The 27,915-nt window shown below is 34.5% G+C and overlaps 1 protein-coding gene across 1 annotated transcript in view; it reads left to right on the top strand.

Annotated features, from left to right (window-relative positions):
• The window catches only part of trol (terribly reduced optic lobes), a 1,293,721-nt gene that overhangs the window by 1,154,580 nt on the left and 111,226 nt on the right, over nt 1–27,915 (top strand). Inside the window, exons 99-108 of the mRNA XM_067129897.1 lie at nt 252–399; nt 833–1,013; nt 1,428–1,670; nt 2,182–2,282; nt 6,042–6,209; nt 6,873–7,070; nt 11,772–11,792; nt 23,044–23,207; nt 25,474–25,570; nt 26,135–26,455. Coding sequence (XP_066985998.1) covers nt 252–399; nt 833–1,013; nt 1,428–1,670; nt 2,182–2,282; nt 6,042–6,209; nt 6,873–7,070; nt 11,772–11,792; nt 23,044–23,207; nt 25,474–25,570; nt 26,135–26,455 — 1,642 coding nt within the window. The remainder of the gene's footprint in view (nt 1–251; nt 400–832; nt 1,014–1,427; nt 1,671–2,181; nt 2,283–6,041; nt 6,210–6,872; nt 7,071–11,771; nt 11,793–23,043; nt 23,208–25,473; nt 25,571–26,134; nt 26,456–27,915) is intronic.

Genomic DNA, 27,915 nt, shown 5'->3' with positions numbered 1-27,915 from the left:
CATCCTCAACCAGTTTGATTGATGACTGATGATTTTTGTGTCGAATAGACTTGTTTATCAAGCTTAAAGAAGAGAGCTTTTGGAAAGCAGAGGAAGCCTTTTAGTCTTTTGCTTAGTTATTCTTTTTTGGAAGCCATTTGGTTTTTCTTTTCTAAAGAATTGGAACATTATGTTAAGAATTCAGATATGATTTGAGTTCTGAATTCCAAAATTAAATACTGATCATTGTTAATATTATTTTCTTTCCTTAGGCCAATGAAGAATTGGGTCCAAGAGTTACTGTGGATGGAAGTATTCTTAGAATCACAGATGCTGTAGTCAGTGACCGCGGTATGTACGTGTGCTCAGCGAGAAATGATGGTGGAACAGCTCAGGCAGCATCAATTGTTGAAGTAGAACGTTAGTATTTGAACTCTGTTGAGTGTTTTTGTGTAAGAACCAGGAATAACGTGGCAAGTCTACAGAACCCTGCAGAACCCTTATGTTTATTCTATATAACTGCAGTTTCATGGATGTAAATTAAAATATGTAGTATCATTTATAATTCACAAATATACTAGGATAGCTTTTTCTGCTGAAAGAGTCTTTGATGAAGGATTTAGCCTTTTCAACAAATTATATTAGCAGTGTGCAGTGTCTGCATTTTAAAAAGAAAGTGAGAGAGATACACATTTTTATTTGAAGTTTATTATTAAAATTATGCCTTCAGAATATCACTTATTAAAGCATCATACAGGCTGTTGAAAAAGCACCAGAGTTACTAATGCTAAGTAACATCTAAAAAGAAAAAAATTGTTTTTGAATGACTTAAGATTGAATTTTATATTTATAGGCCGAGAACCTCCTGTAATAGAAATATATCCAGAAGTAAAACAGACCATTGTTGTTGGAGCAAGTGCTCTCTTCCAGTGTCATTTGACAGCTGGTATACCTCCTCCCTCTGTACGATGGACACGTACTGATGGACGCCCTTTGAAACCTAATACTGAAGTTCTGAATGGTGGTGTTCTAAGGTAAGTTTGACATTTGTTATTAGGTACTAATTAGAATTCAGAGAAAGCATTAATGGTCAGAGTAGTGGTTGGATTTTAGTGTGTAGATGAAATATTTGTCTTTTTTATTTTGCAATGGCAGTACACATGGAATTTATTGTACTATTTTTGTGCCCATGATTCGGACATACATGTCTATAGGTATAGATATCCCTTTGAGAAGATGATTATAGATAAGGGTGGGAGGGTGTAAACTATTAAATAAAGTGGGAATTTTGTAAAGTGAAGATGCTGCATGATGTAATGTTGGCAGATTCTGTTCATGACATTTCTCAAGTTCTTATAATGAAAATATATTTGATTGAATCCTATATAGCTTTTGCCAGTATAATTATTGACATGCTTCTCATTTTTGTCTGCTTATTTTTTTAATAGATTCAATGAAGTGAAAGGAGATGAAGAAGGATCATATACTTGTACAGCGGAAAACGATGCTGGTAGTGTGAAGGCTGTAGCTATCCTAGAAATTCAATCTTTGCCATTCATTACAATCCAGCCCAGACCATCTCCATATCGAGTACGTGTAGGTCAACGTGTACGCTTGGAATGCTCTGCCCAAGGTGATCCAGCACCAACTGTATCATGGCAGAAACTACAGCACAATTTCCCAGCCAACATGTAAGTTTAAGTTCCATTCAGTTTTAGGTTCCAACAATCTTCTTGTTATGAGATATTTTCGAGGTATTAATTTCAAGAGTAAATATTTTCACCTCATATTACACTTCTTCGAAGATCCACTCTTATTGAAAACTATTTTAGTAACACTTGGATATGTGGTTTAAATTTAAAGTTTTGTTCAATAAAGTTATTTTTGCCCATGGGTTTGTGTGTGACTGTACAATTGCAGTGAAAGCATCAAGTCTCTTCAGACAGTATTTTCTCAAGGACAGTATCATTTATAGAGAATGGTAAACATTATTCAGCTCAAGATGAATAACTGTGTTATGTTTATTTGTAAATAGTATACAGGAATTTATAAAGTTTGAATTATTATGTTTTTATATATTTTTTTAGATGAAAAATAATAAAGTTACTGCATTGTATCTTGTGTTATTTTTTTATTTAATGGAACTTGACAGCTTTAGCAGCATTATATATAGTATACAAAAATGGTAAATTTTTTTTACAGTCCAAGTCAGTCCGCCTTACCAACTGTTGCTGTCTATGAAATTGCCAGTGCCACCAGAGCTGATGAAGGAACATACCAGTGTAGTGCTAGAAATGCTGCAGGTAAATAGTTTGTCTGTTCCTAAAAGAATTTCATTTTCAAATTATATATATATATAAGGAATTTCATAGAGACGGAAATTTGAACAAGGAAAAATGAGAGATTCAGTCAAAGGAAAAGAACACTGGTGAATCAATTGCCAAAGTCAGACTTAATGCTGAATTCAATACTGAGTGATAAATTGCATTAAGCTTGCTTCAGTCTGCTGGGGTTCAACAAATGATTCCACGTGCGTGGAAGGGACAGTGCTTTGGAGGAACACCTGGACACTTAGGTCTGAGTGGTGGCTGGAGTGCGTCTGAGGCCTTTGCTTCACTGCTTTCGTGTGCCTCATCTCCGAAGCTCTGCCCAGCAATGCTTTGGGCATTGGGTTGCTGGTATTGTCTGAAAGTAACAAAAGACTCGCCAGCACAAGTTACAGGTCACAGAAAAGTAGCTGTTGGGGGAAGGGTGTCTAGGTGCCAAACTAGTACGAGCATTTTCCTTTATGAATTCATCTCCCACCTTAAATGTCCATTGGCTGGCTATTTGGAAAACAACATCTCTCTCCCGCGCTACACCTCTTGTATGAAAATCTACCCTTGTCTTCCTATTGTTAAATGAAATTTAATATTAAGCTAAGATGAGAGAAGCTGAACAGCAATATTTATAATATATATATATATATATATATATATATATATATATATATATATATATATATATATACACATACATATATCCAACATGAACTAAGCAAATAAAAGTCATGTGCAAACATTTTCCCTACTGGCAGACAATGCAGTGAACCATCTGCTCATTCATATGCAAATGCCACCTTGCAAAATGAGAGCAAACTCTCATCTTTGCTTGGCAAGATACCGGTAGCATTGTTCTGTAACAAGGGCACTACCGAGTAACCTGTGTCTGTTCTCAGAAACCTGCAGGGAAGCAAAATTTTTCATGTTCCCTGAATGTTGATCTGCAGCTGAGGCAAGTCCTGTAGTCAGAGGAACCCCCACAAACAATCCTGAAGAGTGTTCTAGCCATCAATGCAGTGCAGGAGGGAGAATTCATAAAACTCCCACTAAGGTTATCCTGTTATCCTATTACCATGCTAGCACTTTTATGACTTGCACCAGGAGAGAAGGATGATCATGGTTAGCTGAAGGTGATGGCCCAGCATCATTGAAGAGGAAGAGCAGGTATCTGCTCCTGCAAGGCATCAGTTGGCCAAGGAAAACCTGCCAAAGCTGATCTGAATGTTCCTACCTGGACAGGAATCAATGCTAATACCTCCCTGAGTTTGCTGTGCCTACGAGCAAACCCAAGTATTTATCTACCACTGTGACAAGATATCCAACTTAAATCTTTTCACCCAACCTGTTAAAAGAAGGAAAGAGGATTCTCTCCCAAAGCAGAAATCCAAGAGATGCCCACTGACTAGGTAATACTCAGTGAAAACCTAACAAATGTCTAAGACAATATTCAAGTAGGAACCTTGAGACCATCTGTAGGGCTGTCTTGGGTTAGAAACAATTTCAAATTGACAGCCCCATATCATCAAACTTAGAGTTCTAGTAGACAAGAACTGTCTAGGCCTGAAGTTATTTTCTATGTTGGACTACCACACAAATTGTGCCATCACTCTAAAGAGTGGTTATCACATACTCCCTGATAGTCAGAGTTTGGAATTCTGCCACCAGTACCAGTTACCCTCTCACCCAAAAGGCTTTGAAAAACTTCAGAGAATGGTCCCTTTCTCCATTATCTCTCTAAATCCTGTCAGCAAGGCTAGAGATCTTGGAGAATCTGAACGTGAAGAAAGACAGTATCAGTGTCAGACAGTGAAGGGGAGTAGTTTTGAAAAGATTTATGGTGTTTGCCCCAAAGGTCTGAAGTTTTTAGAGCTCCTTTCCTGTCCCCATATACTGGCAAAGGCAAGACGAGTGACCCTGTAAATGTATCAGCCAAAAAAAGATGGGAAGTTAAAAAGTAACCTTCCCTACCCATCCTTTTTCCTTTGCTTCCTGCCTAACTGTAGCTGGAGGAGGAAAGTTCTTCTTCCCTTCCTGGACGAGAAAACGCTAGGATACTTCTCTGGATTTAAGGAAGTTAACTGCTTCCAAACCATGAACTCATGGTCTAGAAAAGTACCGAACAAGGTTTAATACCTATTGACAGATTCTTTAACAAGCAATTTGTGCTCAGTATTTGAGGAATGGTCCATGCCAAACTAGCATGGCATATGCAAGGGTCTAAAAATGTAACTGTTTAAGCAGCTTGGTTTTAAAACAATCAATATTAAATTCATATTCATACTTAGAAGATCATATCTTACAGAGCTTTGAACAGAAGTGGAAAACTGTAACTGTTTTCTTTTAAAAAGTCATTTGATGGTACATGTAAATACTGTATTTGATTCTAAAAACATTGCTGAATATTTGCAAACATAAAAAAACTCATACTTTCCAAGTGTGAATAGATAATGTTTTGTCTGTTGGATATTAAGCATCAAGAGGTCCACATCAGTCATCTTATCCTCTTAGCACCTTAACACACTTAGGTAAGGGCCTATGCTATTACACAGCTAGCTTAATTTAAACCAGCCACCAACCAGGTAATGTTTGCAGTATATACAAACTAGAAAAAGTTACCTAATGGAATGAAAAATAGTGTCTGTATGGATGACTTTGTTATACTTTTCACAGCATCATACCTGTGGTATGCCAACTAATTCACAATTTGGCTGTAACTGAATTTGATATGTGGGCTTGTTTAGTATGTGCTCTGATATTTTATTAAGAAAATAGAAGTCATCATGTTTTATAAAGATGTTATGTGGAAACAAAACTAAAATACAAAAAGAAAAATGAGGGGAAATGTGCCCACTAATGAAAGAGTAAAGTGCATGTGCTTGATACACACCAGAACTATTGCATAGCAGGTAAATGCAGAGATTCTGTAAATATTATGAGAAAATTATCATGCACAAGTACAAGTTTTGATGTTGATCACACTTGTTGCTATATGAAAAGTTCTAATACTGTATCAATAACAGGCTGTAGAAGTCAAATATAGTATATGGATGAGCATCATACTCTACATTAAAGAGCTTAGAATCTATTCAAAATGAAGGAACAAGCATCTGCACTAGTGCTTTTAACTCATCCCAAAATATATTGTTACAAGTTAAAAGTATAGAGCCTTTACTGTCTCTGCATAGTTACTCACTAACTTTGTGAAGTACGAAAAAAATGCAAGCAGTCAGTGCTCCAGCTTCTTGACAGTAAGCTTATTTAATTCAAACACTTGGTGGCATTGTAAGCACAGTAATTTTTACGGGAAAGGAAATGAAAACTATGTTAGAGTAACTTATGCAAACCATTTTCCCTGAGTGTAATTAAGCCATCTTGAATTTGAAGAAAGATATTAAAATGGCAGTACAGGTATTCTTTTAAAGTGACTTACCATAATAATTTTGAATTATTTTTGCATGCTCATAGTTGAGCATATCCTGTTTTTCAGATGTGTACATTGATTACATAAAACATGCTTTTCCTTCACTCTTACTGCTAGCCTAACTAACAATAATAATATTTTATACAGGAATATTGTTATTGTTAGTTAGGCTAGCAGTAAGGGTGAAGGAAAAGAGGGGTTTTATAAAAAAAAAATTATTTTCATCTTGTCTTTATACTATTAAACGAATTTGAATACCAAACACCTTGATTTTGCTTCTTTGTAAATTTGACTTTATTTTTTAATTTCTTTTTAATAAGGTACTAGTGAAGAAAGACTGCAGTTAATCATTGAGGAGGAAGATCACATTCAGCCACCTCCTTATTATGATAATTGGCCGACTCAGCCAGCTTACCCACAAAGACCTGAACAAGAATCACGTTATTCAGTTCCAAGGGGTGGCAGCTTTGAACTGAGATGTGCAGGAGGTAAGAAAAAGTGTAAAACCTGATGAAATAACGGGTAGGGCACCATATGCATTTCTACTGGTAACTGTGAGATTAAACAGTTATCTTGAAATGTATTTGATCAAAAGAGCTTTTGTGTATAACCCCATAGTTCTTAATTTAACATGAAAAAGTTTAACAAAAACTTCATTACAGTGCTGTATCTATGCTTGTATTTTAGTTGTATATTAATGCCAAGTATTTCTCAAGAAGTTTTTCAGTAGTCATTTTAATTAAATTTAGCATATAGCACTTTGCTTCAAGTTTGTGTGCTGTATGTAAACAACATACAGTATTAGATTCTGTGGCAGTAATATAAAAGAGCCTTTTATGTGGCATTTGCAAACAAATCTGTACTAAATAATGTCAACACTGTAGAGCCTGTGTGACTTTTTTCATTGCATGCCTGATATGGACAAAGCATTGAACTGAATTTAAAGCACTTAGTTCATTTACCTAAGTCCACATCTTTACACAAAGGTTAGAAAAATTTCTCTCATGAAGTATGTTTTTTTACTTGGCTCTCTTGTATAGATATAATACTGTACTTAATAAAGTATTGTTTTTAGAGTTCATGTGAACTTTGTTGTCATCTGTATTTATTTCAGTTTCGTTACATAAAATTTAACTTGAATTGTCTTTTAGGTTCTGACAGAGAAAGCACACAGATAGACTTCAAACGCACTGATGATGCACCACTACCAAGAGGTCACCGTATTCAGGGTGGTGTTTTATATTTGAATAATGTTGATGACTCTGCAGCTGGTGAATATGTTTGTATTGGTTCAGACAGAATCAGTGGAAGTATTCTCTTCACAATATACTCCTATATTCAGGTTTTGGGTAAGTAGACAGAAATATAGACTTTTGTGTATATGGTCTTTAATTTGTAAAGTGAAGCATTTTAGACCATGCTTATTGATACATTATGTTTCATTCTTACACATCAGTTTTCATTATACAATTTATGAAATATACAGCTTTATTTTGAAGACACTTGAACATTCCAGATATTGTGTTCTCACCAATGACAACACAAGAATCAGTCTTTTCATACAGAGTTATACTGTATGCTGAGAAAATTAAAACAAGTATTTCCTGATACTCATATTTCACCTTGCAGCCCTGATGTATAATTAAAAATGATTATCAAGATATATAATTGAAAATTATATGAGTTTGTTTATAAATATTGGTATGCTATAGTTAAAACTTCAAATTGCATCACTCACCTTTGAAAAATGTGAATTCTGTAACCATTATTTCAGATCTTCAGTGGGATTCTGCATAGTAAGATCAGTTTTATGATATCTTGTCATGTCTTATTTGTGTCTAGTCATTCTTCAGGAATTTTGGAAAACTTTTGTCATTATTCTTGGCACCTCCAGTTTTTTCACTATTTGTAAGGTTTGTTATACTCGATGTATTCAAATTACAGCCCAAGAACAACCCTAAAAGGGTTCAGAGGTCTGGTTAAACAAATCATTTATGACTAACTAACTTGTTTTTGCTTTAATAAATAGTGTTTCAGCTACATCTTTCTCTGTCTCTAAAGGTTCCTCTAAGAGATATGTTCACTTTATCTTCTTTATTTTTCTATTTATGGCTGATTAAAGCCCCCTACTCATTTTCCTCTGAATAATTTTGCTGTTCCCAAACTGTTACCATTTTCTTCTGAGCCATTTTTAGAAACTCAGTCATGTTCAGTTTTGTAATTTACTACTGCATTAGCAAGAGTCTGGATAATATCCCTCAATATGGCAGAAAAAATTGGTTTCATATAGATGTTTTGAGACCAGTTTTCTTTCTGTCTTTCTTTTTCATATTTGTTGATTCCATATAACAAAGGAGATAGTTTTTTCTATTTTTTTTTTTTCCTGTCCGGCAGTGGTGTGTCATGTATAAAATTCCCAGTATTTGTATTTATTTTGGGTTTAGTTTATTATTGTTCGCTCTATTAGGACATTTCAAGGTCTTAATTCTGCCCATCTTCTGCATACAAATGAAGGATGTACATGGTTTTTATCCATTCTGAAAAATAAGTTTTGCATACATAAAAAATGAGAGATGACATCAGTTAAATCTAACCTATTATTGTTTGACCCATCTCCTCTGTAAACTTGTTTCAGCACAGTGTGGACAGAGAAGGTAATCATTGTCGGGGGTTGCTGCTGGTTCGTTTGCATGTATTGGTAGATGGATGGCATATAGGTCTATGGTTGTTGTCAGTCAGGTTGTTAGCTGTCACCATGGGTGGCATTAAGGCTTCATGATGCAGAGGTCAACCCCTTTGAGCTAATAATAGGAGAGAGGGTATTTCCTCAGTGGTATTCATCAGAGGATAGAGTTGTTAAATATATAAGGCCTCAATGAAATTCAGTTGGCTATGGTTTAGGGTGACATCCAGGATTTCTACCAAGTGTAGAAGAGTAGGATGGTTAATGGTTCCTTGGTTTATTTAGATAGATAGCTGGTGGTTGTAGCATGAAGTGAGCCATCATTAGTTCAGCATTCAAAAGGATGGATAATATTCTGCTTCTTCAGAGTATTTGGAGGAGGGGTTGGATTATCTCTAGAATGAAGTCAGCCATGCATTAAGTCTTATTATAATTAAAACTAGAAGTGTTTTTGATCTGTGGATGTAGCAGGTACATTCACCTTGGTGCATTTTTGTATGGGCTCCTCTCCTCATGTCTCATTACATTGCAAGAGTGGAGGTCTTGTTTTATGAAAAAAGAACCGGGTGATAGTGGTGGGGTAGTTTTCTATCTAGGTAGTTCCAGCCATACCTTCAAGGCCAAATTAAAGTACCCAGACGAAGATTGGATCTCAGTAAACTTTCTGTATTTTTCCCATCCTTATCTTCATTGACTGTGGCAAAGGAAGGATCGTATTTTAACTGCACACTTGTTTTAATGAATTGCTGAGTTGAATAACATGATTCTTCCCCTATAGACTCAGGGTAACTATCATGGTCAAGCAATGGGGAATATTCATGTCAGTCCTAGCCCTCAGTGCTGTGTCTGATCTCTGTGGACTGACAAACCTTAAGGTACTGAGGGTGAAGTGCATTCCTGGGAAGTTCTTCCAGGAAAGTCATTAGTTTTGACACCAGCGTTTGTTCCCTATAGGTCACCTGGGTAGATGGGAGGCTGTCTTAGATAAACTTAACTCATATCATGAACTATACAAAATATATTCCATATAAAAATAATGAACAAACAGTAGCAGTGGACACTGCTATGGGACCCCTTACAAAAAAGTATAAAATCCAGTGTAAGTACTCTAGCATCTATCAACAGAATTACAAGGGCAGAAAAAGATGTTTTAGAACTAATCCAATACTCATCCATTTCAGTTACATTTTTGGACCAGATAACTGGGCTAGATTTCTTGTTCTCAGTTACCTCAGTTATGGAGAACAGGTCATTGAGTTTATGTAAAGCTCAGAAAATATGTCTCAGGCTGCAAAAATCAAATGAATATGTGATTGAGACAACCACGGAGTTCTGTCAACTGTTTTCAAAAATCATATTCAAGGAACAGTATATCTACCCCACTTTAAAGAGGAAGAATATTTACCAGGAAAATTATATTACTGGAATCACTGAGTAAAGATCCATTGACATTCGTGACGTAGAGATCCCCGGCAAAAATGTTAAATTCATTGGGCAAATTCCATCACACAGTAAAAACCCTTGGCTAGAATCAAAAGGTATGCCCATTTGTATCTGAATCACTGGGTTGCAAGTTAAAATTCAGATTTGAACTTGCTTTTAAGGAATGTTTTAGTTAAAAGGTATGTAATTCTTTAAAGTTTAGATCATACCAAAAAATAGACCTCCACCATCTGTATATGTATTGGAAGATTTCTTGGATCTTGCAAGATGTGTAGGTCCACACATCTTGGAAGATCCAAAAAGTGTTCCTATACATATACTTTACATACGGTACTGAATTAAAGCTATTAGGGTGACAAGGACAGGAATGACAGCACAAGAAACTAAACTGGAGTTGAGATTCTGAGAAATTCTTAGTAAAAAAAACAAGCAGAAGCAATATATTGACAGTGTCAATAATACAAATCAGTCTGCCAGACTTGAAATGCCACACATCATTAAACCTCATGGTATTCCCAAGGAAAAGATACAAGAAATTCAATTACCTTCATTCAGAAATAAAGTAAAATACTGTACTTGGCATGTTAGTTAAAAGATTTTATTTGTTAATCTGTTAATATGAAACTTGATGCTGAACAGATGCCTAAGTACAGGGAAGTGAACTATCCAGAGCCGTCATGCATTGTGCTTTCGGTGAGAAGCTGTACTAAGTTTAGATTCATGTCAAGTGACAGCAGCACCGTATATTAAGAGAATGTTATACAGGCAGTCCCCTGTTTACTACGGGTCCGGCTTATGACATTCCGAGGTTACAACGCTTTTCAAATATATTCATCAGAAATTATTTCCCAGTTTATGACGCATGTTCCGGGGTTATGACGCATCATACGCCGATCCGACAGAAGAAATATGGCTACAAAACGGCAGAATAATCAAAATTTGGAGTTTTTTTTTATGAAAACCCCAATAAAAATGCAGTTTCCATCGTTTTCAATACACCCAAAGCATTAAAATTAAGGTTGTCTTAGGTTTTTTGACGATTTTCGACGATTTTTCAGTTTACGACGATTAATGGTTTAAAACACGGCGTAAAAACGGAACCCCTGTCATAAACTGGGGACTGCGTGTAATTGTGTATGTTGAAAAGCAGCCTCTTTAAGTCATTTATATAAATTCCCTTTTACCTTTTATTGAGTGATTGGGAACAATAGGACCTGTATGTCCAAATGTGTCACTTATGCTGTTTATTAGTGTCAGTGACCTATGGTTTTGTTGTCAGTAACTGACAGCATCCAGTAAGTTAACACTGGATAACAGTTCTAACAATTAAATGATATACCAGAAGTTTTGTGGTCTTCATAAACATTTAGTATAATCCAGTTATACTTCATATTATAAATTGTTCTATTTTTTTTTAGAGCTGAGTTGGATTACTACTTTAAATGAAAAGTATGATTTTAGTTATTAGAGTAGTAATTTTGTTTGTTCTTACTCAATTATATGTACACTTTACTCATGGATTTTAAACATGCTAGGGAATCCTTTTTTCCTAAATATTAGAAAAAATGGGTGCTGAAATTTTTCTTGCCTTATGCTTATAATGAGGATATTAGCTCCAACATTCAGTTTCATTCCAAATTTCTATATGTGTTGGAGAATTTTTAGTAAAGGATGAAGTAACAGGAAATTTGTAAACTTTTGCTCTTATTCATGTTATTTATATTAGTAAATGTATTACCTGAATGATATGGGATATTGTTTTGCATAATTTAATAGATTTAATTAGGTTAATGTTATTTAATTATGTTTTTGGGGTGGATGGTGGAGATTTTTTCTTGAAGATTTAGTAGTTTTAGTCTTAATATTTTTATTTGAAGTGAAATACATTTATCTTATTTTTTTATTTCTGCTGCTGGATTATTAGGAGATCCTTGCACTCCTCGAGGTAATAACTTTGTGACCCATATGTTCATAGGATAGGCTTCAAATACAATGCAAAAAGCATGACGTATAACCATGTTTCTAGACATAGCAAGATCTAATATGTATTTTTAAAATTTGGTTGTTTATCTTAGAGTGTTTATAGTATATTTATGTGAGGCATTTTAATTTGTTTGAAGCTTTCAAAGACATTATTAATTAGTATTTTTCTAAATCAAAGCTTTATGAACAAATATTTTTGCTTTGTGTGACTGATATGCAAAAAAATTCTAGAGGGGAACATCCCAAATGTATGTTGAAGCTTTTTATAGTGGAAAAGCCATGCAATAGGTTTTGACCTGAGCTTATGGAGGTGATGTAGCTTAAGTTGCTGGTAACAATAAGTTGTAGGTTTTTTACTTCTTACAAGATTTTTTTAAGTTTAGTTAAATTCTGTGGCTGAGTTACTCATTAATATTTTTACTTACATGCATATTTTTCCATGGATTACAGCAAGAGGTAAGTATTTATTAGAAAATAGTTAGGATTTCCAATGATTGGAGAACATTTTGAAATAAAGAAACTCAACAAGTACTTAATTGAATGTCAGAAGTTGGACATTGTACCCTGAGATCATAAGGCTTTGGCACTTTGCACCAATCAGCCTCCGTGGGAAGCTGCATGGAAACACCTGAGACAGATCTTCCATCCTTACCTGCAGAATGATTTCAGAAAGTAGTGATCAACATCTGGTTTGAAACTTAGAGTGATCTTATGGACTGCCACACCCAAGATAACCTTCCTGTGTTTTTTTTTTTGGGGGGGGGAGGGGCAGGAAACCATTAGCTCATAAGAAAGCCTAGAACAATGGAGAAACAATCCTTTGGGACTTGAGATAGTGTTGCAGAGTTGAAGTCTGTCATCTGTTTATGGGCTTAAATATACTTTTGACATGAGATGGTCAACCTCCTATGCTGATACAGTTGTACATTTAAACCCGAGATTGGTTAGTAAAGGGGTGAATGGGGCCAGATAAGAAGATTAGATGAACACACACGCACACACACACACATACACACACACACTCTAGAACCCCGGTCTTCAACCATATCAGAACTCGACATAATCGGATTTCAGCATGAAGTTTCGAGTAAATTTTGCATTGTAGCTCAAACAAAAAACCAGAATCCGACTCATCAACCACATGATTTTTGTAAACAAAGTTTTTTGTGTTTCAGTCAGTCGGCGCTAATTGGCGTTGTTCCCACATGTCGGTTAAACCCCGCTCAGCTGTGCTTGGGGTGTTTTGATCAATTTCCTTAGCTTTTGTGGCTTTTTGTACTGTATTTTGATAAAAAAAACATGGGTACCAAGAAAGCCATTGCAGACAAGCAGAAAAGGAAAACGGTAAGAACCGCAGTTAAACCTAAAAAGAGAATACTGACAAATATGAAAGAGGTATTCTGTGACTGATTTAGCATCTCAGTTTAAGCTACTGAGATCCACCATAAGTACATTTTTAAAGCACAAAGAGGCAGTAAAAAGTGCCAGTGTTGCTAAGGTGGTTACGAGTTTGACAAAACAGAGGCCTCCCATAAAAAATGAAATAGAAAAATTTTTGTTAATATGGATAAACAAAAAACAGATTGCTGGTGATAGTGTTTCAGAGGCTATGATTTGTGCTGAGGCTCGAAGTTTGCATGCAGATCTTATGAAAAACAGAGCTGGATCAAGTAGTAGTACCGAGCATGATCAAAATAATTTTAATTCACTTGTGAATTTTAACGACAAGCAAGGCTATAAGATACATTTTATCATATCGATCTTGTAGAGGGTTGTTCTTTATTGTTACTAACATCATCATCTGTTTGCAGTTGTCCATTTATAAATCCAACATATCTGTGACTCTGTTTGTAAATCAACTCTAGTAAAAATATAATTGTTTATCACATCGTAATGTATATCGGGAAAAAAAATGATAGAAACTGTATCATGTAACACTAATCTACGAATCTCATTACTGGGAAGGCATTCATCCAAAACATATGGAAGAACTTTCACATGGAATGGCAACCAAATAACTGTTATAATTCATATTGTACCTAATGCTTCTTTACTGTAGTACTGTTACCTTTATTATTATTACCATGAATTATTACCAGTATTACTTCTGTCAACATAGAATGTAGAATTATTTGTATTGTAATGATTATTATCATCATCATTATTGGTATAATTATTGATTTAATTGTTGTTATTATTATTGGTGGTGGTGTTGTAACAACACCAATAATAATAATAATAATAATAATAGTGAAATCAATAATTACTGTATACTGTACCAGTGACAATAATAATCAATACAATACAGGTCAATACAATACATATATATATATATATATATATATATATATATATATATATATATATATATATATATATATATATATATATATATATATATATATATATATATATATATATATATATATATATGTATGTATGTATGTATATTAACCCTTAAATGCCAAGCCTCTATTTACAAAAAACGTCTCCCGTCTCTGCATGGCGTCGGGAGTTAGCGTAGCAGAAAAAAAGTTTTTTCAAAAAATCACAGCACGCTTAGTTTTTAAGATTAAGAGTTCATTTTTGGCTCCCTTTTTTGTCATTGCCTGTAGTTTAGTATGCAACCATCAGAAATGAAAAAAATATTATCATATATAAATACTGAAATATATGACCGCAAAAAAAATTTTCATATATTTTATACAAATCGCGCTGTGAGCAAAACGGTTAAAGCTAACGAATTATTTTTTTTCTTTGTATTGTACACTAAATTGCGATGATTTTGGTATATAACAAATTGTAAAACAATCAAAGCAACACAGAGAAAATATTATCACAATATGATGCATGAATCCGTAACGCGCGGACGTAAAAAAATGTTTTTTTTCAAAAATTCACCATAAATCGAAATATTGTGCTAGAGACTTCCCATTTGTTGAAAAGTGAAGCTAATTGGTTGAATATTACTAGACTGTAAGTGTTTTAGCTTACAATTGCAGTTTTCAACCATTTCAGTCTAGTTAAAGTTGACTGAAGGTCGAATTTTTTCTATTTATCGTAATTTATATGAAAATATTTCAAAACTGATAAAAGCTACAACCATGTGTTATTTTCTGTTGTATTCTACATGAAATTGCACATTTTATATATAAAAGTTTATGTAACGACTAATATAAAACGGTGCAAACATTACGACAACGTGATTGAAAGAATTTCTGAGATGTTCAGCGAGTTACCAGCATGGACGTAAGGAAAATGTTTTTTCAAAAAATTCACCATAAATCGAAATATTGTGCTAGAGACTTCCAATTTATTGCAAAATAAAGGTAAATGATTGAATATTACTAGACTGTAAGAGTTTTAGCTTACAATTGCGTTTTTCGACCATTTCGGTCAAGTTAAAGTTGACCGAAGGTTGAAATTTTGGCAGTTATCGTGATTTATGTGAAAATATTTCAAAAGTGATAAAAGCTACAACCATGAATTATTTTCTGTTGTATTCTACGTGAAATTGCGCACATTTTCATATATAAAAGTTTATGTAACGACTAATGTAAAACGATGCAAACATTACGACAACGTGGCGAAAGAATTTCTGAGATGTTTGGCGAGTTACAGCGCGCAGATGTAAGGAAAAAAGTTTTTTTTTTCAGAAATTCACCATAAATCGAAATATTGTGCTAGAGACTTCCAGTTTGTTGCAAAATGAAGGTACATGATTGAATATTACTAAAATGTAAGAGTTTTAGCTTATAATTGCGTTTTTTTACCATTTTGGTCGAATTAAAGTTGACTGAAGGTTGAAATTTTGGCAGTTATCGTGATTTATATGAAAATATTTCAAAACTGATAAAAGCTACAGCCATGAGTTATTTTCTGTTGTATTCTACGTGAAATTGCGCACATTTCCATATATAAAACTTTATGTAACGACTAATATAAAACGGTGCAAACATTACGACAACGTGACGAAAGAATTTCTGGCGCGGACGTAAGGAAAAAGTTTTTCAAAAATTCATCATAAATCGAAATATTGTGCTAGAGACTTCCAATTTGTTGCAAAATGAAGGTAAATGATTGAATATTACTAGAATGTAAGAGTTTTAGCTTACAATTGCGTTTTTTGACCATTTCGGTCGAGTCAAAGTTGACCAAAGGTTGAAATTTTGGCAGTTATCGAGATTTATATGAAAATATTTCCAAACTGATAAAAGCTACAACCATGGGTTGTATTTTGTTGTATTTTACATGAAATTGCGCACATTTTCATATATAAAACTTTGCGTAACGGCTAATATAAAACAGTGCAAAAATTACGACAAAATGACGAAAGAATTTCTGAAATTTTCGGCAGAGTTACCGTGCAGACGTGAGGAAAAAGTTTTTTTCAAAAATTCATCATAAATCGAAATATTGTGCTAGAGACTTCCAATTTGTTGCAAAATGAAGGTAAATGATTGAATATTACTAGAATGTAAGAGTTTTAGCTTACAATTGCGTTTTTCGACCATTTCGGTCGAGTCAAAGTTGACCAAAGGTTGAAATTTTTTTTAGTCGACGTACGGTACGTCCACTTGGCACCCAACAGACAATTTTAGTCGACGTATGATACGTCCAGTAGGCGTTTAAGGGTTAAATATACATGCACACACAGTAATACCCAGAACTTGTGTGGTTCAAGTTGCACGTATTCACAGACACACAAGCTTTTCATTGGAACCTAACTAATTGTCATACACGAGTTTTTCACAGACACGCGAACATTTGCGAATGCTGAGAAAAGTGTTTAATTTTTTATGTAATTTATAAGTTTTCAAGCTTTTATGTGTACAGTAAACCCCCGTATTCACGTTCTCACAATTCTCAAATTTCTCTATTGAACGTATATACACATTATTTGTGGAAAATTCGCAGTATTTTTCACTGATAAATATTCACTAATTACTGTATTTTCATATCATTTTCATGACTAAATGCAATTTTTGTGATAAAACTATTAAAATAATCCGGTATAACATTTTTAGAGGGTTTTTTTGTGTTTGAACTATCAAATAGGCAGTTCTAAGTGTTTTTAGAGGGGTTTTAAGTATCTGCAGATTTTAGGTATTCGCAGGGGCTGTGGTACGCATCCCCCTCGAATACGGAGTGTTTACTGTAAATTAAATAACATTAAATAATAAAAGTAATAATTTCTCTCTCTCTCTCTCTCTTTTACTGAGATGAGAGAATTTTTATGGTACATATATATGTTTATTTGTTTTGTATGATAAATTTTTTACCTAATAATAAGTACTAGTTTTCAAATATTAATAAAATTAATAAGATTGAATAATATAATAATGATAATAATGTTACTGTAATTACAAAATTCATATGTGATACATATTTTAAACAAACAAATATCTTTCCCTCATCTTTTGTAAGGAGCTTGAAGGAAAAGCTATCAGACATGTCGATTTAACATGTCAAGAAGGGGGAGTGTTACTGATTAGTGGGTCAAAGGTTTCTTACATAATTCTCTCTCTCTCTCTCTCTCTCTCTCTCTCTCTCTCTCTCTCTCTCTCTCTCTCTCTCTCTCTCTCTCTCTCGTAGTTAGTGCAACCTACATATTACCGTTTCTCTGTATGTCTTTAACTGTACAGTAGAAAATTTTAAATTGATCTAATTTTATCTGTACCATCTACAAACTTTATATACGCCGTTTTAAAATATAGAGACATAGAGCATTTCAGAACAAAGAGAAAGGGACAGAATAAAGAAGTTTTTAAACATGAGGTTGAGAAGACTTATAAAAATAGATCGGTGGAATGGGGAGAGATAGAAACAGTATACTGATCTTCACACTATCCTATATTTTTACGTCAACAATTTGCTGTATTTCTGTTTTTAAGGGTAATTTAATTTAAATGTTAGTTTAATACTGAATTTCCATCTGTTGATATCTAACATAAGAATAACATCTCTCTCTCTCTCTCTCTCTCTTCTCTCTCACTCTCATGTTATTCTCTCTGTCTCCATAATAATTCATAAATAATTTAACCTGATATTTCAAGTAAGGACAATCTCTCTCTCTCTCTCTCTCTCTCTCTCTCTCTCTCTCTCTCTCTCTCTCTCTCTCTCTCTCTCTCTCTCTCTCTCTCGTGTGTTATTCTGTCTCTGCAATAATTGATAAATAATTTCACTCTCTTAAGTAAGGACAACCCTTATCTCTCTCTCTCTCTCTCTCTCTCTCTCTCTCTCTCTCTCTCTCTCTCTCTCTCTCTCTCTCTCTCTCTCTCTCTCTCTCAATCTTAATCTCATTCATAATGCTCACACATTTTTACAACTTTTTATTTCTCTGCATGTCTTTACCTGTACAGTAGATAGTTTAAATTTATCTCATTTTACCTGTACCATCTACGAAGTGTAAATGCATTGGTGTGGCAAATACGTTCTAAAACATAGAGACATAATAACTAAGAGTTTTATTAGTCCAAATAAAAAACACTGTTTGTTCATGAAAAAGCATTTCAGAACAAAGAGAAAGAGACATAGAATAAAGAAGTTATTAAAAAGAGATTGAGAAGACTTCTAAAAATAGATCGTTCAGAAGGGGAGAGAGGCAGAAATTCTCTTCCAACTATCTATTTTTATGTCAACCATTTATTTCTTTGTTTAAGGGTAATGTATTAAGGGGAGCGCACTCTTCGATTGTTGATGAATATTTTTGAAATTTAAAAAAAATGGTTAAATGGCCGTAAGACATGAGCAACACCTTCGTTATCACGTGACCAAAGCATTTTTTCGAGATATTAAAATTGATGGGGTTTTGGGCCTCCGCCCCCCCACACGGTGAGGTAGGGCTGACGTTTGGCTCATAATGACTATTGTAATTTTTTCCTTTATTCGCCTAATTTATTAATTATTTTGATTTTTATATCACCTTATCTCCTACGTCTGGCAGCGTCTGGCAACAACAATGGCTTGTTCCTTGGTGAATGCGTGGTAGGAGACAGGGTTGCCCCCAAATGTTGAAAGCGGGTGGTGGGCAACTTTTACTCTGAGCAATTTTTTCTCTATTTGCGGTGTTTTTTGCCGTTTTTTTTTTTTTACATCCAGTAACTCTAAATACAATCTATATACTTTCGCCTTCAAAAATACACTCACAGTTGATGAAATGAATAAAGGATGATGAAAAGAGAGTATATGATGACAAGTTCATTATATCAAATCTCAGTTAGATAAAATAGTGTCGGGTATTAGTTGCAAGGTAGGAAATTGCTGGGGTAAAGTTCAGGTCGAAATCTCTGCCAATAGATGGGATACTGATATTTTAATGAAGTGCCAATCGTGTAGGTTTACAGTTAGTGGCCCAGCAAAGTGAATTAACGATGGAAAATCTCAGCACCATCAATTGAGTGAGATAAATATTGAGGAAAAATTGAACACAACTTTGGCTATGAGAAATTCAACTTACTAACACATCTGTTTGGCCCAAGTGAAAGTATAGAAGAAGTTCTTCATTCGAGAGACAAAAAGGCTTGAAAATCAAACTCCAAAGACCAAAAAGACCAAACAAGTGAAAAAAACGACTGAAAATGAGTCAAGAATATCAGCCTGGTAGCTACTAAACTTTTAGTTTCTTAGTTTCAAACCAGGCAACAATGAGTTAGGTGGTACTTGATGATACCCTCGCCTCGAGCGAATAATACCCCTTTTTATAAGGGCGGGGGTGACCTGGAGCCAGAAATCAACCAAAATAATGCTCTGAGATAAGTTTTTTCCACGAGTGCCAAAAAAAAAAAAACACTTGTTGATCTTTACGGTCTTTTTCTCAGTTTTCACTTTTTTGCACTTCAAACGCGAACTACTTTTTTATTTTTTGGTCAGTTTTAAAGTTAAATATACCAATGGAAAGAGGAAAGAAAGACAAATATTTGTTTGGGTCTAGATTTTTTCTTAGGTTGACGAGGAACCCGTGATAATCAAATTATACAAATTTGGGGGGGGGAAATCCCCCCTCGCCCCCACCAAAAAAAAAAGGAAAAGTAGAAAAACTCTTCCCATTATTTTTTTTTTCACACTGTGATATACTTTCTGTGTATGAAGCGGCATTGCAATAGCTCTAAAAATGAGGGAGGTGAATCAGTTTTAATTTTTTTTTTTTTATTTTTTTAATAAAATCCAAAATAATCATCCGATCACTCAATTTTTTTCTGGAACATCACCTTATATATATGTATAACATATAAAAATTTCGTAAAAATCGGGGCATTATTTCTGTAAGCGTGCACTCCCCTTAAGCTAACTTTTAAATGAAATTACAGTAACTTTAATTTCATTTAAAAGTTAGCTTAATAATTTGGGAGCATGATTATGGTCATATTTAGTGTTTAAACTTTAGAAATAAGAATTTATTAGCATTTTTAGGGACTGTGCCAAACTTAGGCGAAAGTTCGCCTTGCGCTAGGGTTTCTGGAACCTAACCTCGTGTAAGTTCAAGGTATGACTGTATACACACACAAACACACACACACACACACACACATATATATATATATATATATATATATATATATATATATATATATATATATATATATATATATACTGTATATATATTATATATATATATAGAATGGCATCCCCTGTTATGGACAAAGCAAAGGGTAAGTTAATGTTGATGTATTCTTGTTAGGTGAATTTTTAGTAAATAGTTGGTTGTTGCAACAGAATGTAATTCATCTTTGTTGTTTGCTCATCTTGTAGATGTTATAATGAAAAACTGATAGAAGAGAGTGTTAAGACTGGAATAACAATAGAAACCTGGCAGACTAGGTTTTCTCATGTTGCTGGTTTAATCAGCAAAACATAAGGTTTACAAAAATTGCTAAATAGACTGCATCATATATGTGCCGTAGATAGGTAGGACTCAAAATAAATCGTAGGGAAGCAGAAATAATTAGGACAGAATATGCACAAAGGGATTAAATAGCATTAGATGGAGAAAGAATTAATGTGAGTGAATCTTTGAAATATTTAGGAACAATGGTATACAATACAGGGTCTCTGCATTTTAAAATTAGGAGTCAAATGGCAGGACGTTTAGAAATGATTCTGTAAGGGGTATTATTTAAGTTCCATTAATAGAATAGGTAATGATGAGAAGGAGATGGAAAATGTTCAGACATGTACTTTGTACAATCTTAAGCAGAATAGTAAATAATAATGTCTTGTGGGCACCAGGGGAGTAGGAAGACTCTAACCATCTTGGGTTAGAACTATGAGATTGAAGACTGGTGATAAGTGCAGATAAAGCACAGGAAAGACACATGTGGCAGAAATTCAAACCCTTTGTTTCACATAGCATTGGAGGTGATTATTCATATATATATATATATATATATATATATATATATATATATATATATATATATATATATATATATATATCACACACTCGTCCCTGACATCCCTACCAGTAGCCAAGGTGAGAATTGCAGTAAAAAACAAATTATGACCAAATGGGGTTACCTTGAACAATGCAAAGTTCAGAAGTTTGGTAATAGCAAACAGCAATTGCTTGAAGCTCAGCCCACTGTAAATGTAAAGAATACAGCTTGTATAAATGAGGTGACCATTTCTTATGACATTTTTATGAACGGGTGAGCTTCTGTTGGTACTGTGGAAAAGATTTTTATGTTACTGGTATCTTGAGATTTTATTGCAGACTATGCTTCATGAGTTAAACATGCAAAAAAGATGATGAACCTTTGATGACCAGAATAAGTTTTGCTCACAGAGTATGATATGTGGATTTGCTCCTTCAGGAAACTATCAGACAAGTGCCTTGCTTGGCCCGCAGAATGTTAGTTGGTGTAGAGATCCTTGGATGCCCTGTCTACTTGTGAAATGCATTAAAATCCAATGCATTCATGAATCCTTTCTATTCTTAGCAATTTGTATGCAGTCAGGAAGTCGATTTTCTTCCTGAGAAACTTTGCAAAATTTACTAAGATCGTTCCTCTTGTTGTATAAACTGTTTTTACAAAAACAAAGGAAACCAGAAAATACAAAGACATTGTTTAACTTTTGGTGTAACTATGCATGACATACAGTAGTGTGAATGTGAAGTATTTATCAAAATTTGTTATAGTTTTGTAGTTAAGGGAGATTCCCCCCCATAACTGAAGTGATAAGTACATTGTTACAATAAATTTTTTTGAAGAGTTCCATCAAGTGCACCTTTTCCCCACTGGTACTAGGCTAAAGTAGTCTCGGTAACCTAGAAACCCTAATCCAAGTAATATTTTTGCACATATACCTATGGTCAGGCTGTTCCAACTGCAGAATAAAAAAGCATAACCTATACAACTTCATTCAAACTACTTTTCCATAATTTTTCAGTCAGTTGCATTAATATGTGATGCAAAACAGGCATAAACTTGTCAGATTTCACATAGGTCTTTAGTGGTGAGAAAAAAAACATTCTCAATAAAATTTGTTCACAGGTCATTGATCATTTGTGGTACAAATGATATAGCAATATTCCAGTAAATAATGATTTTCAGCCCAAAATCCAGCCATCCCCCTTAAAACTCGTAGCCATAGTAATTAATATAGAACTGAACTTTTTGTCTTGGATTTGGGTAATGTTGCTAATAATTTTTGGGAAAATGTGGTTTTTTGGAAATGCTGGAGTGCAGGAGAAAATAAGGTACAAACAGATCTAAACAGTGTGAGCTGACAACCAAACAGTGAGGAAGGAGGTTAGTTCGGGTCAGTGGTTCCAAAGAGTCAAGCCAGATAGTGCAAGGTGCCCTCAGTTTATACAGTTTCGTAGGTGCCTCATGCTGTCCTAATGGGAATCTCTAGACTGAATGTTATGGTCAATGATTTGGATGTATAAAAACAGTGGTGCCAGTGACTTTGTCTAAAATGGGTGCATACCTCAATCTGAATGTTTCTGTAGTGGAGGCTGATGCGCTTTGCCATTGAATTTAGTGTACAAGCAGGACAGCTGACAAAGTATGATCATATCTGTTCTAAATTAGTAGTAGTGTATTGTTACTTAATGTATTCTTTAATATTTTCCTGGTGTTATTTGTTCGATCAAAAGAAATTATTCATAACTAGGCACTGATTATAGCTTTACCTTTGTTGTGTATCAGTATTTTATTAGTAAATGATTGTGTGTTTAGCATGCATTTACAAATCTTGAACCTTTACAGCCCCTCCACGAATCACTTTGGATCCAAGACGTCAGGTTGTGCGACCAGGAGATCACACTCGTATCCATTGTTCAGCTACTGGTGATCAGCCTATTACCATCAACTGGTCAAAACAAGGAGGATACATGCCCCCATCAGTAATAATAAATGGTGGTGAGATGATGGTAAGTGTGATTATTATTATTATTATTATTATTATTATTATTATTATTATTATTATTATTATTATTATTATTATTATTATTATCAAGCTAATAAATGTAAAGATGTTTTGGACTCACTTTTATTCCAACAACATTCGGACTCCTTGTTGATTCATTTTCGAACTGAAAAGGAAATGTAAATTTACATACTGAACCATAAGTTTTTGGAAATGTTTCTAGTTTATATGATCCACCATTAAATATCTCACCTTTAAAGCTATCCATGTCCATTGGTTTGGAAAAAGTAAGTTGTCTTTCAGTTTAGAAGATTTCAAAGTCTTATCGAAAGCATAACCTTTCAAAGAGCTGAGGGTGGTATGACAAATTGTGATATACGTATACAGTATATGACTGACTGACTGTTGCATACCTTGGTCACATATTTGCACTACTTCATTGCTCAATCAAACATTCAAGCCTACTCTCTGCTATATCACTTGACAGATGTTAAATAATTCCAACCAACTTAGGCAGTCTGAAATATCTTTAAAAAAACAGATCACGTTAAACCTCTTGATCCCAAGAAGAAGTTGAATGAAATGCTGGTGGCTCTTTTAGTAAGATATGTCCCTAGAAAGGTTGTCAGATTTAGGACAAATGACCAGCCATGGTTTGATGATACATTTGGATGAGCCTACCATGACAGACCAGATTTAATGCATGGAGACAAAATCATTTGAATGAAAATTACACCATTTTTGTTGAGTCTCACCGTGCTGCGAATAGAACTTACCATACAGCCGAGAAAAATTACAGTAATTCCTTGAAGAGGAAACTTGAAGGAATTACTCAACCTCATCTGTGGTGGACCAAATTGGCATCATTTGACTTTGGATCAGGTTCATCTTCCATTCCACCTCTACTAACAGATGATGGATTGGTTACTGGCCCTAAGGAAAAGGATGAACTGCTTCATCGAGCTTTTGAAGCTAAGCAGTCAGCTGAGGATGTCCCTCTCCCTGATACTTGTCATCCTGAACCTATTCTTACAAAATTTGCATTTCTCTCCAGGGATGTTAAGAAAATTCTGGATAATCTTGATAGCTGAGGTGGAGAAGATCCTGATGATTTTTTCCCTTTGTGTTTTAAAAAAGTTTCTAGTGTGTTGTCTCCCAAGATTACTAGATTCTAGAGATTTTTTGTCGATGTAGTCTCTTTGTGGATGATTGCAAGTTTAGTAATACAGTGCTTTTTCCAAAAAGTGGCATATCTGCAGACTGCAATCACTACAGGCCAATCTCTGTTCTCCCTGTGTTCTCCAGAGTTGCTGAAAAACTTATTTTTAAGCCACTATATAAGTATGTGGAATCTAAAGGATTGTTAGCTGATAGTCAATCTGCACAAGGAAGCAGTTAGGTACCTGCGATGCTCTTTTAGACTTGACATGCCATTTGCAAGGGAACCCTGATAAGGGTTTTGAGTACAAAGTAATTCAAATAGATTTTAGTGCTGCATTCGATTTAGTAAATCACATGGCTCTTATTTATAAACTTCAGAATCTTGGAGTTGGCGGATATGTTTTAGGATTACTTCAAGATTTCCTAGAGGTAGGCAGCAGCGAGTTGCTGTGGAAGGGATCTTCAGTGAACCAAGGCCTATTGTGTCTGGAGTTCCACAGGGCAGTGTTTTAGGTCATTTGTACTGCCTTTACTGGGATACTGTTCTCCAGTGTGGGTGTCGGCTTCTACCAGAGATTTATCTCTTTTAGATAGAGTGGTTCTGGGTGGTAGGTTTCTGTTTCCTAATCGTAGCTGTTTCCTAATAGTAGCAGTTATGACATGGGCCATTGATGGGTGATCTCTTGTTTGTCAATTTTTCTTAAGTTGTATTTCAACAGAGATCTTTCACATTCACAATTGATCCCTGATCCCCTTTATCTGTTGAGAGCGAATACTATTAATTTCAGCCATATGTACAGTTCCAGGTAATTCAAGTTTCATGTAATGGGATTATTAAATTATCCTTATAAAAACAAAAAAAATATGTAAAAATGTACAGGCTACCGGCATAGGGAAAAGACATGTCTCTTGGCCTCAAGGGGTGTCATTACTTGAATTAATAGCAGAGAGGCATTGCACAGCCATACACTGTAAACATTTACCCAGGAAATTCAGTTTAAAATGGTCTTTGTTAATCCTTTATGTAAGTATTTCAAATATACTGTATTTGTAAATAAGTTTTTCCATTGTCTGAAATAAGTGAACTAATGTTGAAGTTTTTCTTGCAGTTCCGTGGTATTTCAACTTCAGATGCTGGTCAGTATATTTGTGAAGCTGTCAACAGTGCAGGAAGTTCAGAAGCTGTTGCAGAAGTTGTAGTTAATGGTATGTTTGGTTTTCTTTTGTAGCTTTACTAGAAGTTTGCCTCCTGCATAAGGGTTTTCATGAATAAATGTAAACTGACCATGATTAATATTCACCAGTGTTATATTAACTAGGAAGTAGTAGTATACTTTGCTTATTTAATCATATTATAACTCTCTCTCTCTCTCTCTCTCTCTCTCTCTCTCTCTCTCTCTCTCTCTCTCTCTCTCTCTCTCTCTCTCTCTCTCTCTCTCTCTCTCTCTCTCTCTCTCTGCTATGATACTGATACTGAATTCAAACTAAACTAATTAATCCTTTTTCATGCTGCTAAAGGTACACTTCCTCCTGTAAGAGAGGAGGATCTTGAAAGGCTTTTATTAGTAACAGGTTAATGTTTCTCTATTCTGTATGCTTGCTAAAACATTCTGCATGTGTGTTAGCTATAACTGAGTTCTCTTCTAACATCTACTAAAAGTGCATAATGTAATGGGTAAGTAAGTAGCTAGACCATTTTAATTACACTTTTTTTTTTACTCAGTTCCATGTGTAAGTAATCTAAAATTCTTTTTAATTAAAAACAATCAGCAACAGATGATGGAGAAAGGCTGGTAATAACATCTGTAAGTTTACCTCAGCTGAAAACTGAAAATGAAAATCAACCTGAAGTGAATGCAAATGAAGATAAAGATGGCATATTTTTTTATCAACTTGGAGATGAAGACAGCATTGATGCATCATCTGCTCCTAGTGATGGTTACTTTTTAAGCATGCCTGAAGAAGTTGTGTGCCATTTTGTTTGTCATAATGCCACAAACTGCATAACTGCTACACAATTATGTGATGGGATAGCAGATTGCCTCGATGGGTCAGATGAATGGAATTGCCTAGCTGATGGCCTTCTGAAAAGTTAGTAGATATATGATAAGGATGTTGACCTATTGGGATTGTGCAATAATGTAAGGTTGGACATTGCTTTTGCTTTTTGGAGTGGAAATTGCTCTTCGGGTAATGCTCCTTAGAAGAGTCTTTTTTATATTGATTTTGTTGTGGAAGTGAACTTGGTATTTGGCTTTTTTTAAAGTTAGGCTTCTTTTACATTTCCTGCAAATAAGTGAGTGCTTAAAAATATTAGTATGGTATTCTTCTTTCTAAATGGAACAGTGATGTAATGAGACTTGACAGGATTTATTTAGAATTAACCTCCTCTTAAAAAACAGATACTCATTCATCACTTTCAGTAGTCATGTATTTTTATAAAGAAGAAAGCAATCATTTATTGCATTATTTCTGTAAATAGTGAATTACTGTACCAAGTCACACCTCATATTATTTACAATTGGGAGGCCCTTACAGTGCATACTCAGGCCTGCATATGGGACCAATACTACAGGTTGACCATCACTAATCCGGCATCATTGGGACCTAGAGGGTGCCGGATTAGCCATTTATTAGGCTAGAATACATGAAACCCACTAGCTAAGCACCTCATCTTAGAATTAAAATATCCCATAAATCAGTACAAGTGGGTTAATAAAGAAAAGACAATTATCAAATACAGGTAGTGCTCGAGTTATGATAATTCGATTTACGATATTTCGAGTTTACGATGGGGTTAGCAATTAATACCGGTACGAAAATATTTAGGAAATATTTTTAGATTTCGCGCAGGCGCAGGCAGCAAGCACAATCAGGCAGCGAGAGAGACCAGCTTACAATAGAAAAACTTCTTTTCCTCCGTCTCTTTATTCCATCTTCTAGTTAAAAAAGTAAAAGAGAATGATAAAAGTATTGTTAGTAACGTTATACTCTTGCGTAAATGCGTACAGCCATAAGCAACCGAATGGGAAACTGTTTTGCTAATAATCGTATCGGATAAAAACTGTTTTGCTTGTATTTCAACCATCGTATGGTAATACACAATTACTGTACTTATGTTACAAATGACGTTAAGTACTGTACAATAGGACTGATATATTTTTTACACTATACCCTTATTCGCTTTGGAGAAAAGATCGGCAGGGAAATATACTGCTACAGTAACTTTAAGCTGCATGTTGTAGCTGAAGCTGAGAAAACAATGTTCAAGCTGCTAATGACTATAAATTATCGTGCATCGGCAACATGGATGAAACTCTACCGTAAATAAAACTGGAGAGAATGTATTTTAATCAAAACTACTGGGCATGAAAGAATACAAATTACTACTGTTTTCACGCCGATAAAAGATAAATACGTAAACCTCGTATTATGATGAAATCAAGAGAAAATAGCGAACGGAATCTCGATTTTTTTTATGCAAAACAAACATGCCCCCAAAACGGCCAGCCGCGATTCCCACGAACGTCATATTAACGAAAAAAATAGCT

This window comes from Macrobrachium rosenbergii, chromosome 3, assembly GCF_040412425.1.
Source record: "Macrobrachium rosenbergii isolate ZJJX-2024 chromosome 3, ASM4041242v1, whole genome shotgun sequence".
NCBI lineage: Eukaryota > Metazoa > Arthropoda > Malacostraca > Decapoda > Palaemonidae > Macrobrachium > Macrobrachium rosenbergii.
This window is presented reverse-complemented; position numbering and strand designations above follow the sequence as displayed.